The sequence below is a fragment of the Epinephelus fuscoguttatus genome, linkage group LG4 (assembly GCF_011397635.1).
Source record: "Epinephelus fuscoguttatus linkage group LG4, E.fuscoguttatus.final_Chr_v1".
Classification (NCBI taxonomy): Eukaryota; Metazoa; Chordata; class Actinopteri; order Perciformes; family Serranidae; genus Epinephelus; species Epinephelus fuscoguttatus.
Window position 1 is genome coordinate 33,848,405 of NC_064755.1, and position 17,912 is coordinate 33,866,316.

The following is a 17,912-nucleotide window of genomic DNA, read 5'->3' on the forward strand; positions in this document are numbered from 1 at the left end:
ATGTTGTCTGAGCACCAGGATCAGCTGACGTGTTGATTCAGGAAGACAAGCAGAGTCAATGTAATTCAGAAATGTGATATTATGATGACAAGTGTTTGGAGAAACCACTGGTAACCACAGTGGTAAGTGTTTGGCTCCAGTTTGGCCTGGATGAGCCTGTGTATACATGTGTTTGGATTTGGTTTAGTACCTGGTACTTAAGTTTACGACCTTAGGACAGTGATACTCAACTCATGGCCCGTAAACCAAATGTGGCTTCAGACAGGGTGCAGGGTGGGCCAGCAACCATTTTCTTTCCTTTTTTTTTTTAATTTTTTTTTTTTTTAACTTTGAATTTAAATAAGGTGCCAGAGTGCATTAAAAATAAAGAAGTGCCAGTTTAGTTCCGAATGTCCTCAAATTCTAGAAACACCTCTGAGTACGCCTGACCTGTGCATATCCAGGTTCACACTGGATGTGGAAATGATTTTGCGTGGAGCGCTCCCTGCTTGCTTTTGGCGCCCATGTTAACTGATTGGACTGTTCACACTTAATGCAGCACACTCTTTCCCTAACACAGTGTTAGAGTGCTTTCACACCTGCCCTGTTTGGTTTGGTTCAATTCAACTCAAGTTTGTTTGCCGCCTAAGTGTGGCTCATTTGGGCAGGTGTGAACACAGCAATCACACTCAGGTGTGCACCAAAACAACCGGACTTAGACCTTCTTGAAGAGGTGGTCTCGGTCCGGTTACAAACGAACTCTGGTGTGGTTCGTTTGTGGTGAAAAAGTGTTCCGACCTGGATCTGAAGCAACTGCAGTCACATGACACATTGTTTGGGTTAACCATGAGCATGTTACAGTCCTGGAGGATTATTAATGTGCACCTCCTCCTGTACTGCCTTAATATGCACATTCAGCACATCCAATGCATCAAAACATTGTTTTCTAGTTGGAGCCGCGCCTCGTTTTCAAACTGTATGGTTTGACTAAAATGAACAATGACAGCAATAAAGTCCATGATGAGCAGCGCTAAAATCAACCTGCATAGTTGTCCCTCCATTGTGACATTAGAAAGTGTCACATTTATCTTGCAAGTGTACTCTTCTTCACCGTTTAGTTTACTTCCTGGATTTTCCCACGTGGAAATTCTGACCAATCGAGCAGCTTTGTCACACAAGGCATTTGATCTGGTCCGCTTGTAAATGCTGCTGAGAGAACATTCAACTCTAGGCAATTATACAACTTTGTAACAAAACTAGTCCCTGATTCAGACCAAAGCAAGACAACTCTAGGTCTGAAAGCATCCTTAGAAACTAACTTGTGAAAAAAGTTGAGCATTTAGCAGCTAAAATGCCTGACATGTCACTCAGGAGTTGGTGGAGACCAAAAACAGAGCAAAAAGAGAGTGAATGTTGGACTTATATTTATCAGATGGCCTGAAACATGACTCCGAATCAATGCTGACATTTCTTTATAACTGCTTGATGTGTGAATAAGCAACTGTTTGCTAACAAGATTACTGCATCAACTTAAAAGGCAATGTTGTTGACAGCTTGTTTCTGCTGCCCCTACGTGGCCAAAAACATTAGGTTTAAGGGGCCTGGTACTTCAGGTGATAATGTGCTCATGTGGTGCGTACAGTATTAACAAATTAATAAGCAATAAATTAGCACAAACTAACATGGTGAGGAACATGATGAACCTGTAGACTTTGGGCCTCCTGAGAGAATTTTGGTCTCCAGGGAAGTTCCCTAATTCGCACGGTTGGTAGTCCAGCTTTGTTAGGAAGTCATGGTCTGATGCTAGAAATCTCAAATAGACATTCTCCATTTCAGAGAACGGTCACAATGCATTTTTATCTCCATATGCAGAGTTGGTAATTGAATTTATTCTCTGGACTGTTTTTGATGTTGGTGTGCTTAAACAGTTTTATTGGTTTCTCTAAGAGCCTCTGGTTCACATGTTTTGTGATTTTTTTTTTTTTGTGTGTGTGTTTTGTGTAGATCTGTGTCTCTAATGAGTGTTCACTGATGCCTTTTTAAACCTGTGATGCCATAGGTTATTGACTGGTTATTGATTCTTTATTTGACCTTGGGTTATTTTTTGTTTGAACTTTGCTTTGAAATGGAAATGGAGGGATTGTATCAGTTGTTTTTGGTTGGTTTTGTTCAGGCATAATTGGTCAGCTTTAGGCATAACTAGAAGGTCAAGGCAAGTATTGATCAAATGAAGTCAGACTGAAACTGAATGAACCTTTTGTGATGAATTACTCTGCTCTACAAACACAGTCCATCATCCTGAAGCCACACCGGTCTTTTAGTTCACTCCTCCTGCTCCTTTTCCTGCTGCTCCACTGTACTTTCTCTTCTTCTCTCCCTGCTCTCAGAGCCCTCTGACGAGCTCCACGTAGTCCAGCGGCTGGGGGGGCTTCCCACTGAGCCGGCTCTGCAGGGGTTTGCCCCTCTGGCTGTGGACGGGGCCGTAGCCCACCACCTGCGCCACTGTCCCTACCACCTCCGCCTCCTCAAGAGCTGGCTGATGTCTGGTCAGGAGCTCCCAGAATCCCTCCAGGGTCAGCCTTGGTAGACCGCTCTCACTTCCGGTCGCCTCCTATCTCTTGTCCTGTATACCCAGCATTGGGGCAAGTAGGATGCTGTGAATGCAAGTTGAGCTTTGCATCTACTGTGGCTCAGTGCTTCACTGTTCTGGTGTCCCACCTGTTCATTCATCCTTTTTCCTTTGCTCTCACATTTGCAGCCCTGCTCCATTTCATGAAAACATGTTCTTTATTTTGTCATTTTGCATGTCTGAGGGCACAACATGTGCTTTGAAAGCAAGGAATGTCCTTTTTCTTCTGTAGACAGCACTTAAAGTCACAGTGAAACTGCAGTTAGCCTTTATCTTCAGTAATATAACCTTTTTTTGAGTGAACCTGAATATGTGGGTAGGTTTTAGTTGGGAGAGAGATTTGATCAGCAATGGCCCCTTCACTACTTGCTATACCCCTACTTCTTGCACCCTTGCTCAGATCACACCCATCTTTGAACCTGGTCTTCATTGTGATCTCAACTACACACCTGTAACACATGCCATGTCTTTATCCGCCTGGAAAGCGCGAATTTGGGCGCTGGGCACTACTCTGTGCCAACTTTAAAGGGCGCAGAGGCAGGTTGCGTCTGTGGTTGCTAAGTGACCATAACTAGCCTAGCCTAACATATCGTAGCCTAGCTAGTCATCCAAAACTACATTTTATTGGATACATTTATGTAAACATTCAGGATGAATCATCAAACATATGCTACAGTTTTATGGTAAGGGAGGAGACACTTTTTTCTTTTTTTTTTTTTCGGAAACATATTTTGCATAACAAGATTTAACTGAACATTTGACACAAGGATGCAGGATTAAGACTTTATTTCACTGTGTCTTTAAGTCTTAAAGTCTGTTTTCTCCTCAGTCCTTTCCTCGCACATGGCTGGACACCTATTGTGTCATTTCTGGAACTTAAAAAAGCTGAAGTATAAAGCAGCAAACTTAAGGAGGACTGATTGCTCTATAAGCATGCTGGGTGGGCACTTAATGACCAGCCAAACAAACTCTTCTATGGAAGAGTTTTAGGCTTGTCCAACTGCATTGTGAGCATGTCGTATCCTGAGGAGTGGTTATTGTGAAAATGCCCTCAAAACTGGGCATTTGTTCAATAATGAGCTCTGTCTGTTGAAGAGTCAGCTGCTGGTGGCAACAATTTAGCCTTTGCATTGGGAGGTCACGACTTGGCACCACTGTGTCTCCCCAAGCACTCCCAAAATATGTTTCCTGGCCAGGTGGCAGATATTTGAGTGTCTGCTGAAAGATTTGGGTCATCATCTCATCCTTCATTTTAATTGGCTAATTAAACAGTGGCCTGTTCACAAACTGCTGATCTTGTAAAGTGTTTCTGGAGCACATCTTGGCGTGTTGTCACCTTAACGGAGCTGCGCAAGTATTCTTTTGCAGTCAGCAGAGAGGACTGTCTGTAATAAGTTACAGATGTGTTTATTTGCTTCGAGCAGATTAAAAATTTATAGCCTAATTTCTTTTTTAAACATCACTGTCCTCTCTTCTGTGTCCTCCTGTGTTCACTTGTGTTGGTAGATGGTTGAGCGAATGGTGCAGTGTAGCATCAGTGTGTTCTGCTCCCACTGCATCTGGTGTGTGAGCTGAATTTTATATCCATATGGAGAGGCTGCAGCAAAGATTGGGAGGAGGAGGAGGAGGAGGAGGAGGAGGAGGAAGATAAATGCCATCTTATGTAATTTTTATACAGTCCAACTAACAGCTCTATTAGACAGAGTACAGTAACGACAGAACAAGCAGATGCAGGGGGAGGATAAATGTCATGTAACAAACCTAAACTTGTGAAAATGCCATATACATCTTGAGCCACTGAAACACTTCCTGAGGCTTTGCAATAGAATTTAAAGCCAAGCAGGTTCATTTTCTTCTGTCATCAGAGCTTTGGCAGGAAAGCTCTTCATGTTGAACAGCGATTTTATTTTGGTGTAATGAATGAAGCTTCTTTGGCCAACATCCAATGTGGAGTAATTAATGACAGAATACAGTCTAAAACTGATGTTAAAGCAGCTGTCTGTGATTTTTGCAGTCCTTTTTTTCTTCTTGTTCTGGTATAGATCAGATAATTGGTCAAAGGTCCTCAAAGAAATGTCACGTAGAGATGTCAAATGGAGTGACAGCAGGAAAAAAAAAGACCGCGAGTAGAGTTTGGATAACCCTAAAATGATTTATAACTTTCTTGATGTCAATAAAAGGTCTCCTGTTATGTTCTACACATAAATGATCCCATGGGATACATTAACTTTGAGTAACTCCACTAAAACTTAAAAATTATCAACAGGGGGAAAATTCATATCTTGGCCCCTCAAGGCCTCAAACGGTTCCCGTCCATTAAGTGCTGACTGCAGTTCGTTCCGCTCATGTCGTTTATTTTAGACAAGTTGTTTTAGAGAGTAGCCCTGGAAAAATCTGTAGTCATAGCACATTAGTCATGGAGAAATGCAAGACTGAGCAGCATGTTCTCTGGGGATATAGATGTGCTGCTCCAACCTCCATCCATTCCCTTTTTTGTTTCGTGGTATCGCTTCATCACGGAGCTCTTTGTTGGGCTGCACTGAATTACACCACTTTGTATTTGCTGTAAGTTTGTGTGTAACAGTCAGTTTTCAGCGGCACAGTTTGTGATCAGGAGTTTAGTCAGTAGCACAAACACATCATTGTTATTTTATGAAAGGAAAACATACAGTACATGGATTAATGAATATATCCATACAGATTTATGCTGCCCTCCAGAAAATCGGATGAAAGAAATTTAAAGCTGGAGTGTCGAACTTCTGTCTCCGCCCTCTCTCACTGTGAAAGGGGGGGGAGAGAAATGCTTTTAATGTATGCCTTCAGATGAGCTCTTCACATCTCCCCCACCACAAGTCCCTTAGTGCCTTGATGCAGGTGACCACCTTGGCCAGAGCCATTATGTTCTCAGGTTGTCTTTCTGTGCATATGCACCTACAAACATCCCATTCTTGTGAATGCAATATCTCAAGAATGCCTCAATGGAATTTCTTTAAATTTGGCACAAACCCCCACTTGGACTGATTAGATCTAGGTTGTCAAAGGTCAAGGTCACTGTGACATTGTTTGTCTCACTCATGTGAATGTGATATCTCAAGAACATTGTGAGAATTTTGTTTTTGTTTTTTTTTTTCTTTTTTCAAATTTGGCACGAACTTTGACCTGTACTCAACGATGAACTGATTAGATTTTGGTGGTCAAAGGTCAAGGTCACTGTTACCTCATCTGTCTCATTCTCATGAACGTAATATATCTCAAGCACAGCTTGAGGGAATTTCTTCAGATTTGGCACAAACGTCCACTTGGACTAGGACTTGGACTTGGACTAATCCACTTGGATTAGGTGGTCAAAGTCACTTGTGACTTTGCATTTGTCTCATTCTTGTGAACACGGTATATCAAGAAGACATCAAGGAAGTTTCTGCAAATTTGGCTCAAATGTCCGCTGGGACTCAAGAGCAAACTGATTCCAATTTGGTGGTAGAAGGTCAATGGTCACTGAGAGTGCTGAGTTGTTTTGGGTTTTTTTTGTTTCTTTTAATCTTGAGCATCCACTCCAGAAAGTATTTTTGGATGCTTTTAAGGATTTTCTGCTAGATTTTTAGCTACTGCTCCTTCGCACAAATAAAAATCTACAGTTGATCAGTAAGGAGACTTCCTCTTTTATGTTGCCCACCTCATCATTAAGGTCACTACGAGTCTACTACGAGTCACTGTCTTGTTCAAGAACACTTTAGACAGCCAGATATTTGTTTTAATGTGGCTTGTTTTGCATTCCTGTGCTGTCTGCATTATTTGATATTGAACTCCACCAAAGGAAGATAGAGGGTGAAAACTTGTCCTGTACAAAGAAAAAAAAACATATTTAGGGCCCAAGCACCCCACGGTGCGAGGACCCTATTGAAATTGAAGGAATTATTATTGGACCATGTAATTAGTAAAGATGCATACATTTTTTTACATGGTCTTTTCCCTGCTGATGGAGTTTATGATGTCCAGTGAACACATTACACCAAAGGCACGTCAATGTCCATAGAAGTCATGTGCTTGACTTCAAAACATCCTACGTTTACTCTCTATGCCAACGTGTTTTTAGGTTAATGAATACTTTTTAATGTGGTTTGAATCAGAGTGAATTGATACACACTCTGTTCAGTTTATACAGTACATGACAATTTTCCAAACGATCAGAACGTCCAGTTTTGGTTCATGTGGTCTGACTAACCAGAAAAGGAAATTAACACCAGCCGTATAGCAGATTATGTTTGTTGACATTAATTTTGGCTGGTAAGTTTGTGCAGTGCTACTGTCAGAAGCCAGACAGTAGGTAAACTGTACCAGCCACTGTAGAACGTAACAAGCCACTAATTTTAGATCTTGCAGTAGCCTGAAAAAAAGTCTGTATGGCTTGTTAACAAATAAAAATGGCTGCTGAACTTTTGGGACCTGCTTGTCAACGTTTGGCTTCAACAGAATGAGCAAAACAACCAACATGCACAGAGAGCTGTAGTGTCACCACTCCTCCTCTTCCTCCTCCGTTGGATGGAGAAGTGGTACGACCGGCTGTGTTTCTGTCTCCCCTGTCTGTGCTGCAGGCTTTGAAGGCTGCTCCATGGTGCCCTCTATCTACCCACTGGAGACGCTGCACAACTTGCTGTCACTGAAACAGGTGGACGAGTTTCTCAACAAGGTGTGTGAGAGCAGCAGCGAGGCCCACGCCAAGACCATGAAAGGTATGCCTGCATTCTGAAGCAGCAGTAACCATTATGTAGCCTTTGTTTTGTTTTGTTCTTCACTGCTTATGAAGTGCAGACAAAAGCTTTGTTTGGGGAGAGAAAAGCAAATATTTTAAGCACATGAAGTATGCTATTAAAGGCTGTTAGGAGTCCAAGTCATTTTCATGCCAAGGCTCCGAGGCTGGAATTTATTTAATTTTGTGAAATGAGTAGAGAGGTAATTTTGCCAATCCTGGCCAGGTTAGAAAATTGTGATTACGTTATGAAAGCATTTGTAAAAATATATTTTTTCCTCTAAGAGGGAGCTGTTTTGCAAAACTAATGTGCTTTAAAACAATTCATTTACACATCAAGTGCATTTCTGGAGGGTTTTTCTGATGTTAAATGTACTTCAGTCTTATTTGGACAGTGACACATTTGTTGGCTCTATATTCCAGCACATTGTTTTTAAAAAGAGTGAGTATGAATTTTAAGCACTGACTTTCGTCTGTGTGAATGTTCACATCCAGACTGGTGACGATCAGCTCCCCAATTTTAGGACAATATGGACAGACAGGAGTCCTTCACATACACATAGACAAACCCAAGTTTTTTAGGCTAAAATTTGGGATTCTGTGGACTGTACAACTCAGTCACCTGACTTCAATCCAACTTTTTATGTGATTCACTGATGAAGACCAGATTGGAGTTTAAAAAAAAATCCTCAAAGCAAAGAAAGAAAGTAGAGGGGCTCTCGGAGAGCCTAGACCTCCACTGAAGCGAATTGCCCTATCTCACGATGTTAATGAAAGTGAGAAACTATTTGTGTATCTTCCCCGTTATTCTTATATGCACTTAAATTTAAGGGCTTCTTCCTTGGCCCATGCTACACCCTTCCATCTATCCATCTATCAGTTTTCAACTGCTTATCCAAAGCAGGGTCGTTGGGGGAGCAGGCTGAGCAAAGCATCCCAGATGTCCCTCTCTCCAGCAACACATTTCAGCTCCTCCTGGTGGATCCTGAGGTGTTCCCAGGCCAGACAAAATATATAATCCCTCCACCGTGCTCTCAGTCTGCTCTGATGCCTCCTACCAGTGGCATGTGCCTGGAACACCTCCAGTGGGAGGAACCCAGGAGGCATCCTAATCAGATGCCTGAACCACCTAAACTAGCCCCTTTTGATGCGAAGGAGCAGCAGCTATTCTGAGCTTCCTCCGAATGGCCGAGCTCCTCACCCTATCTCTAAGGTTGAGCCCAATCACTCCTCTGAGGAAACTCATTTCAGCTGATTGTATCTGCGACCTTATTCTTTTGGTCACTACCCAAAGCACATACCATACCCTGACCATAGGTGAGGGTTGGGACGTAGATGCATCAGTAAACTGAAAGCTTTCCCTTCTGGCTCAGCTCCCTCTTTACCATGACAGTCCGGCACAACGCCCGCATCACTGTAGACGCTTTGCCAAACTGCTGATCCATTTCATGCTCCAATCTACCCTTACTCGTGAACAAGACCCTAAGATACTTGAACTCCCTCGCTTGGGGCACCTATTTTCATGAAGATTGGACCAGTAGTTTTTTCATAATCCTGCTAACAAAAACTAACCCTAACCCCCCCCCCCCCATTATAAAACAGTGTGTAGGATCCATACTAAAAATGTGCGTACAGGCAAAAAGCCAAATACGGCGTGCGCCAAATGTATTCGACAATGTTTACAATCACACTTCCACCTCACCATCTGCATCCCCAATTTTTCATCTCCAAATGTTCGTAAGCGTGGGTGAAATTTTCTCCCATCAAGTCTGTTTTCTTTTCCACGGGAAGTGGTGTACGCCTCTTTCAGGCCTCGTTTTGTGTGTATACAGTGTTTATAAATGAGACCCCTGGTGACTGTGAGCCAAGCTCTATTAACACACTGTCAGTACTGTTGATGTGTTTAGCAGTGTACTGCTAACCGCCACTGTTTCAGCTCAGGCACCTCCATGTTTTTTGTGACATCTGTGGTGAGAGCTGTGTACAATTCCAGCCCAGACTATGAGTGTTGCTAATTGCATAGTGAAAAATAATTTGTGTATTCGCCCCGTGTTTTGGACCCAATAATGACTTCTTCCTTGGCTCATGCTACACACTTTCACCAAATTTCATGAAAATCAGGCCAGCAGTTTTTCTACTGACAAACACACAAACCGAGCCAAATACATGATCATCTTGGCAGAGCTAATGAATGACAAAGCGTCATGAATATCTGTGGGTCGTGGATTAGAGTCCTTGATTGCCAAGTATTTGCAACCAAATATTAAATATGATGACTGTTATTTTAACTTGTCTGATTCCCTTCTGACGCCTAAAACTGGGGACTATTTGCAAAAAGGGGCTATAGATTCTACATTCTGGTGTCTGATGTGGATGTAAACACCCACATTAACCAGGGTAGAGCCAACTCACAAAAGGTCTTGAAATATTTACCTTCAGCTGACATTTGTTAACTGATCTTAATGTGTTTTTTCCCCTGTTTTGGCTCCAGTGCTCTCCAGCCTGTTTGACTCCCAGAGCCAGACGTCTCTGTACAGCCCTCAGCAGCCTCTGTCCTCCTCTGGATCTGAAACGTCTCTTCGACCGCCAAGCCGGCCTCTGTGGCGTAAGTCTATTAAATTATATGATGGCATTATTGTAGGCCCACTTTTATGTCTTCTGATAGATGTTAATATTGTAATGGGGATTAAGACTAGGAATATCTCAGCTATATCAAGCAATGAAAGGAAGTAATGTTGTGTTTTATCGAATACATTTGATGTATATACACAGCGTTATGTGTTTTTGTGGATTCTATTGAAAAGCATTTATTGTAAAATAGAAAAATAAGAGATTGATTGGATGAACTGAGGTCTTAAAATTCCACTCTGGCTGGTAAAATCTAAATGTAGCTATCAAGAATGACTCTAAGTGGTCAAAATCATTTTTCATTTACAAACTGCAGCCACTGCTTCGCGGCTTTCAGTTTCAGATTCTGCCTTGAACATGGCTTTTAATCCACAGACCTTACTTTACAGCTCCAGTGTGTGAAAATGAGTAGCCGTATGAATGAGAAGCAGAGTGCATGCTCAGCAAAACCTGGTTATGATAAATAGGGCTTCCACACATTCAGGATGACCTTCACGTACTGCAGCTGGTGGCAGATGTGACCTGATGGGCTTCATTCATCTTCAGCGACCTTGTAGTTTCAGTTACTAACTGTATCATGACAGGTCACACAGTCAGTCCTCACATCAGCTGAGAAAGCACACGTCCTTGAACCAAGCTCAGAACCAGGCCTGCTATCTGCTGCTTATTATCATTATTCTTCAGTCTGTCCATATTTTTGTGAAAAAGAGGAAAAAAAGCTTTGCTCACAGCGTGTACTGCAGAGTTGTAGATGCTGGCAACCACAAGATATATCAGCAGAGAAAAAATAAATCACCAGTGTTTGTGGAAGTGAATTGCACACACAGACTATGAAAATAGTCAAGTTAATTGCTGTCACTTTATTCATCGGGCCAATGAAACTGTACAGTCGGCCAGAAGGCTTTAAAATATAAAAACCAAAGCTGTTAACACGGCCAAGGCTTCGATCACACAGTGTTTTGCAGGCTGCATAACACAAGGTGCACCACACTGCTTTTTTTTTTTTTTTTTTTAATTGAATGCCACTAGTAAAAAAAAAAAAACACTTGCACCTTTTTATTGTCGCCAGACAACCACCCCACCGCCTCCTTAACCTAACTTTCCTGTGTAATCAATATAGAGTTTATTTTTATTTGGTTTATTGCACAGTAATCAGTATCTAGTTCCTAAAATGTTGAGGCAGAGGGTACTTGCTGTAGCTCTGGTTGAGGGTGAGAGGCTGTCAGCAAATAGTTTGTTGGGCACAGGGAAACAGAGATCTGTGTAGGTACATGAGACCCTAAAAAAGAGGATCACGGGGAGTACCACCAGTTGGTCCAGGAGCTTCACCTCCATGATGTCCGTTTCAGTTGCTGCACTGATAAGCTTGAGATTGAGGTAACTGCATTGTGCAAAGTTGTATAGCTCTGGGTATCCAGCAACCACTACCACCAGTTTCTACTCCATTGTTTGCCAACTGTAAGCTTGTTGTCGTGACCACCACAGAAGGCCCACCTCTCAAGCATTGGGTTGGACAAATGGGGGAAAAAAGCAGAGATGACATGGGGCACTTTTCTGCTCTGAGTTAAAGTTTTTCTCAACTTGAGGAGTTCAGAGCGCTCCTGCAAAAACGCCAGGCACAAAGAGTGCAGAATGTCAGGTGCATATTAATAAAAGGCACCTCCAGCTGCTAAAGCACTTTCTGTGTGGTCCGGGCCTAATGGAAAATTATCAAAATTTGTACATCAAAATTTTTGTTTAAGTCAAATAAAAGATGCTTGATTAATTGTTTTGATAATTACTGCAGTCAATTTATGTTTCCCTGGGTAAGAGCATCTTGAAAATCACTAAAATGTGCATATTGAATAATAGGAAGTTAAGCCTTTTATGAGCAGCCTGCACCTTTACTAAATGAGCTGTATTTTAGTTTCAGCCCTGAAACTGTCAGAAGAGCTAGATAACAGCAGAATGTAAATGTGTGGCAGGTCGCCCTGTGGGATCAGCCTCACTTATAAAACTTCAGTTAAATAAAGCCCATTTTTAATGTTGTCGCTCTTTCTCAACTTCACCTGTTTTTTTATCTGTTTTTTTTTTCTTTTTATCCCCCTGTGTAGAGGTGTTTAATTTAACCTCTTCCCAGTGTTGTTGATTGATGAAGTGTATGTATCTTTCTTGTCCCTCTTGTATCTCCCCTTTTCATCTGCCACTCGTGTATTTAATTTAAATTGTGTGCACTTTTGGTGGCTTTTCATCTCTGTGTCCATCTCATTTGTAACACAGGCAGGGAGGCTGAAGGTTACAGATGGACGAATACCACACTAGTTAGTTCTCCTATTGGCTGTAGTTACAGGACAGCTGTTTATAAGTGTGGTGCTGTGTCACTCAGATACTGGGCCTGTTTCCACCTGGTGTGAACGTGCGTCTCGGTCACAAGTGGACAGCTTTTAGTCTGTTCACACTGACAATAGAATGTGTCTCCACATGCTATCAGATCAGATCTCACCTCCCCGCTCAGTGTGCAAATAATAACCTGTATCATGTCTGTTCACAAAGACCAAATGCATTTTGTTTTCAACTGGTGGGAGGTTTGTCGTGCTGTGCACACGTCAGTACCAATTTAGCCTGTTAGTTTGGGGACAGACTGCAGGAGATTGTGGATGGCTTCAAGGAATTGAGGACGCATTGGCTGCATTTGCACCTGGACTTGGAGCTAGATCTCTGATTCCCTGTAAGTTCTATTTACTCCCCTGAGCTTGAATCGGGTCAGGCTCTTACAAATTTACTTTTGTTTGTTTTTCCTTTATGAAACTGGGAGTTCTAGTGTTACTGAGAGAGACAGTGACGGCTGTAAGGCGACTTGGTTGGCAGTGTTTCCCTCTGCCTCCAAAGCAGTGGGAGAGATTTGCGTAACATGCAGCTAAGAGCTGTGATCATCATATGCGTGCCACATCACTGTGGACTGCTGTGCACGCTAGATGATCAGAGGGGTGCGGCAAGCTCTGCAGAACCTGTTGTAAGATGAGAAGAAGAAATGGTGCGAGGAAACACGTCAGCCCTCAGCTTGTTATAAATGTTTTAGTATCAAATATATTATTGATAAATGTGTGTATATATATATTTATTTAACTTTTATTTTACTTTATTAATCCCTGAAGGGAAATTTAATAACTTAATTATTTTTACTCTGTTGTCATAGACACACAGGCCTGAAATACACACACATGCACAAACAGGGACTTGAACTGGCAACCCTCCAGTTCCCAACCCACGTCCCTATGGACTGACCTACTGCTGTCATAGTAGAAGTTAATGTTTTTAATCAGGCTCGGGTCCAAAACTGCTGCTGTGAGTCAGGCCCTGACAGAAACTGTGCAGGTTCATGTAGGGCCAGGCCTGATTTTCTCAGGCCTGATCAGAGCTTTACTAAGAGGTGTCCAGTTACCATACGATCACCCAAGATGCATTTTAATACTAGGTGTAAACAGGGCCAAAGAAAGTCATTGAGAATATTTTTAGGTGTCAAAACAACTGTGAAACATTTTTAGTCAATCTATTGGAAAGACCTCCAGTAATGTCTCACTACATACAGGTTTAAAATGTCCTTAAATATTCATTACTTTATTGACTAATTAATAGGGAGAGAACATCGTGTTAAAATGTGCTGAAAATGCTCTGAATTATTAAATACTGAGTTTATTCTGGTCAGATTACACATTGACTTTCATGTGGATTGATTTATGAAACCCAAAAACACTGTTTCCATGAAGTTCTCCATGGCAACAGAAGCAGTGAGTAGATGACGCTGTTGCTTTCCTGTTTTTGTACCGAATCATTCCCCATCTTTGTTCACTTTGTGTCCCTCCACATGACGCAAACTCCGGAGCACATAGTACATGCTCAGAGTCTGAGTGGAGTGAGAGCTCACTGTGGTGAGAGAAAAATAAGATGGATACTTCCATCAGGGATTAATAGATTTTTTAGAAATGAAGGATTTAAGGTCGGAATTGTTAAGCAATCTGTCCAAAGTGCACTAACATCTGTGTTTGTTTTGTTTTTTTTAAAAGATGGCAGTGTCCCCTCCAGTGCTGTATCCAGTGCAGGCCCCTCCTCCCCGACCACAGAGAGCTCTGGCCCAAACTTCAGCTTCAGTGAGTAGACGCTGTGTCTGGAAAAAACACAAGGACTTCTGGGTATCTAAGGGCACGATCTGAAGACCTCGGTTTGTTCATCTCTCCGTGTTTTCATTCATCTTTCCAACTCTCCCTCTGCTCACATTCACAAAAAGAAAACACTGGAAGAGATGCTGATCCTGGAAAGAGGCCAGCTCTGCCTCAAGTATTACAAACACTCAGACTGTAAATATAACCACTCAGACTGCTCCTGGACTCTTCACCTGTACACATGTGATCACACCTTCCACTGCTCCGTAAAAGAGAGAAAACACTGGGCCTGCAACAGTTAAAAATCTCTCATCACCGTCGATCCTCCTCCCTCAGTTTGTCGACACATTCATAAACCATCTCAGACTGAGTAACAGAGCATCACGCCAACATTCAGACCAGTTGTGCCTTTAGTTTAATTTGGATGCTGCCTACGCTACGACAACAACAGTGCCTGTTTGTTTTTGTTTTTCTTTGTAGCCCAAATGCTGTTTTACAAAATATCTCACACACCAGCTGCCTCATCTCTGACATTAGACGTGTGTGGCTGAAATGCTTTACAGACTGTGAGTCAAAGTGTCAACCATCATTCATTTGAATTAGAATTTCATTGTTGTGCTGCAGCAGTGTGGCCCGCCAGTCACAGCCCACCATTACAAAAAAACAGGCTGTAGTTTCGACAGTCAGGTGTAATTTAGTGACATTTAAACACTTTGACTTACAGTTTGTTTAAGCAGCAAATGTCTGCACACAGGCTGACATTTAAAGCTGAAAGGAACATTATGGACATTATGGATTTCCTTACTGAGAGTCAAGATGAGATGATTAACACCACTCTTACATCTTTTCATTAAATATGAAGCTACAGCTGACAGCAGGTTAGCTTAGCTTAGCTTAGCACACAGCCAGGAAATGGGCAAACATCGAGCCTGGTTGTGTCCAAAGGTAACAAAACAGCACCTCTAATTAACACGTTATAATTTTTAGTGTTTATAATTCGCACAAAAGCTGAAGTATAAAGGCAGCCATTTGTGGTTTTATGAGCAGACTATTTCTTGTGCAGTATCTTCACAAATTTTCTAGGGCTGTCAATCAGTTAAAAGAAATTACCCCGTTAATTGTACAATTTTAATTAATCATGATTATACCTTTTTGTTCCTTCTCAAGACTGAAGCTTGCAATAATGGATATTTAAGTGTAAAATCTGTTTAACTCAGTTAGTGCCAATGGCTGCAGCAAATGTTATTTCGTAGCTCAGCTGCCACAGGAAGTAAACGAAACACAGCAGTGTCAACTGTGTACATTTTTATTAAAGCGTTAAATATTTCCAAAAAAATGCAAAAAATATTTTGTTGAGTTTGCAGCAGTAAGATTTTCATTTGTACGCCATGGAATTAAACAAAAGGGTTAAATCATGTAAGTAGATTAGATAGTAGATTTTGTTACCTCTGGAACAAAATGGACGCCAGAAAATGGCCCCTGTAATACACAAAGATGAACGTCATGCAGACATCAGGAATCTTACACGTTAATGTCAGAGATTACAAACCAAATATTTTCACAAATCTGGAGGGATGTCTTAGGGCTGGGTGATATAATGACTATGTACAATATATTGATATATTTTAAAGCAGGATCTAGATTTAGACAGTACCGTTTATATCGATACAGGGTCAAGCTACGTTTCAAAATGCTAATCTTCGGAAAAGCCATGCCAGTGTGCCTCTCTTCTCTCACACTCTCTGTTCTCCATCAACACTCACACAGAGCTGCCCCTATGTTAAATCCATCTGTTAATTAGTCTACAGTGTGACATCAGTCTATATGTTGCACATGCTGCACTAAATCAGTCTGTGACATGGATGAAGTTACTGCAGTAGCACATGTGCAGGACGGCACTGCGCTGTCCTATTGGTAGCTGTATTCTATTTTGTGACATGGAGACAGCGCGACAACACAGATGTTTCATATACAAGACGTATATAATGTGGACAAAGTGTCTTTTGCTCCTTCCCTCCCTCGGCCTCTCTGTTGATGCTCTGTGCATAAATAAGATTATCAGCCTGAATAAATGAAAATACTTAAATTATTTTCAGCACTAGATTCATTTGAAAGTCCAACAGATGGAAAGCGACTTTTTAACTTCACACAAAGATTTTAAATTGTTTCAAACTACAATGGATTTAGACTTACTTGATACCTTTATACTCACGTTAGTTTAGTGTCCTGAGCTGCGAACCTTAAAACCTCTGTAGCTCCAGTGCTGTGTGCAAAAAGTTAACGTACAGCCCTGCTATTAATAGACATGTTGTGCAGCTGTATATTTTGCCATTTTGTGGAAAATGCAGAGATATATATAGTGTATCGCCAGTCAGCCTGAAAATAGAAATATGAATTTTCGTCCATATCGCCCAGCCCTAGCATGTATGATCATTTTAAAGCTCAATACCTGCTACACTTCAGGTATGTTTTTTTCAAAGGATCTTTACTTCAGTTTCATACAACCAAAATTACAAGACTCCATTTTGTTTTTAAAGTACAGGTGTTTGTATCGTGTAAAACTTGAGCCAGCTTTATCAATCTGTGTTAGTCTTTTCGATGGTCTCCTGCTTTTAAATAGAAACAGAATGTATCTGTAAATGTGCCTTTAAATGAATATTTAATAGAGTATTGTAGACACTGTGGGTTTCCTGCTGTATTTTTAATTACTTTTTCAATTTCAAACCAAAAATGATTTATAGAAAATCTATGGTAAAGCTTTATTTTTCGGATTAAAGGGTAGAACCACTCGATAAAGTAAATAGTATAATTGTACTTTTACATAATGAAAACTACCTGAGGTAATTCTCTGCTGTCACACCAAATTATATGTGTATTTTAAAATGACTCCAATGACTGTTTTAATGATCTGACGAGTTATGCTCAGGTCGACTGATGGAAATTGGTTTGACTGAACTGGGGGTCAATTCGCTTTCAGTTATCTTGATGAGGAGTAAATTCAGCGGTGACTTTAAACTCCAAAGAAACACTTTAACACTTGCACCAAAACTTATAGAGTGTAAGCTCCTCCATAAAACAACAACTTACAGTTTTATCACAGTGGAGCTCTGTGATCAGGGGCGTAATGTTCAGACAGCGCCGTCTGCAACACCAAAGTATAAACGGGAGAAATAAAACAGATCCCTGCTCATTTCAAGCCAGTGAAACTGAAAATGAACGGACCCCCAAATCCTGGAAACACGTGCTGTAGAACAAAAAGTATAAATGTATATTTTAGTCATCATGGAAAGAGCTTTTTAGTTCATAGGTTTGAATAGGATGAATGATTTTTTTACCTGAAGGTGGGTCGAAGTAGGTGATTGTAGTCGTGTATTTATGTGATTATTTAATGTGTTATTTAATGTCAGCCAAAGAGGAAGAGGAGGAGGAGGAAGAGGTGTGTGTCTGTGTTTGGCTGCTGCAGAACAAAGTCGAGGTTTAATGTGTAAAAATGTGTAAAACATGTCTGTTGATCTGTGGAGGTTCAGGTGGAGCTGTACTGATGGAAAGACAAGGAAGAGGAGGAGGTTATAAAACAAATTAAACAGTGAAAACAGTGGTCAGTGTGTTCACGTGTGTGTGTGTGTGTGTGTGTGTGTGTGTGTGTGTGTGTATTTATTAATGGCCCACAGTCCAGACTCATAAGCCTTTAACTGCTCCATAAACAAAGCTCCTTGTCAACACACTCCTCTCTCCTCTCTCCCTATCATCTCTTGTTTTCCTTCCTTGTTTCCTCCCTCAAGTTTTGTTT

At 41.3% G+C, this 17,912-nt stretch overlaps 1 protein-coding gene across 6 annotated transcripts in view; it reads left to right on the plus strand.

Moving 5' to 3' along the window:
* The window catches only part of ppip5k1b (diphosphoinositol pentakisphosphate kinase 1b), a 79,617-nt gene extending 61,905 nt beyond the window's left edge, over positions 1-17,712 (plus strand). For 4 of the 6 annotated variants that reach the window (XM_049573324.1, XM_049573325.1, XM_049573326.1 and 1 more), the window contains 3 exons: positions 7,201-7,338; positions 9,847-9,960; positions 14,027-17,712. In XM_049573324.1, the coding sequence (XP_049429281.1) occupies positions 7,201-7,338; positions 9,847-9,960; positions 14,027-14,118 (344 nt within the window). In that variant the 3' untranslated portion in view covers positions 14,119-17,712. Of the gene's footprint in view, positions 1-2,366; positions 2,553-7,200; positions 7,339-9,846; positions 9,961-14,026 lie in introns of those variants that run through there. The other 2 variants (XM_049573328.1, XR_007449110.1) reach the window with 2 other exon arrangements.
* Positions 17,713-17,912: the final 200 nt, after the last annotated feature.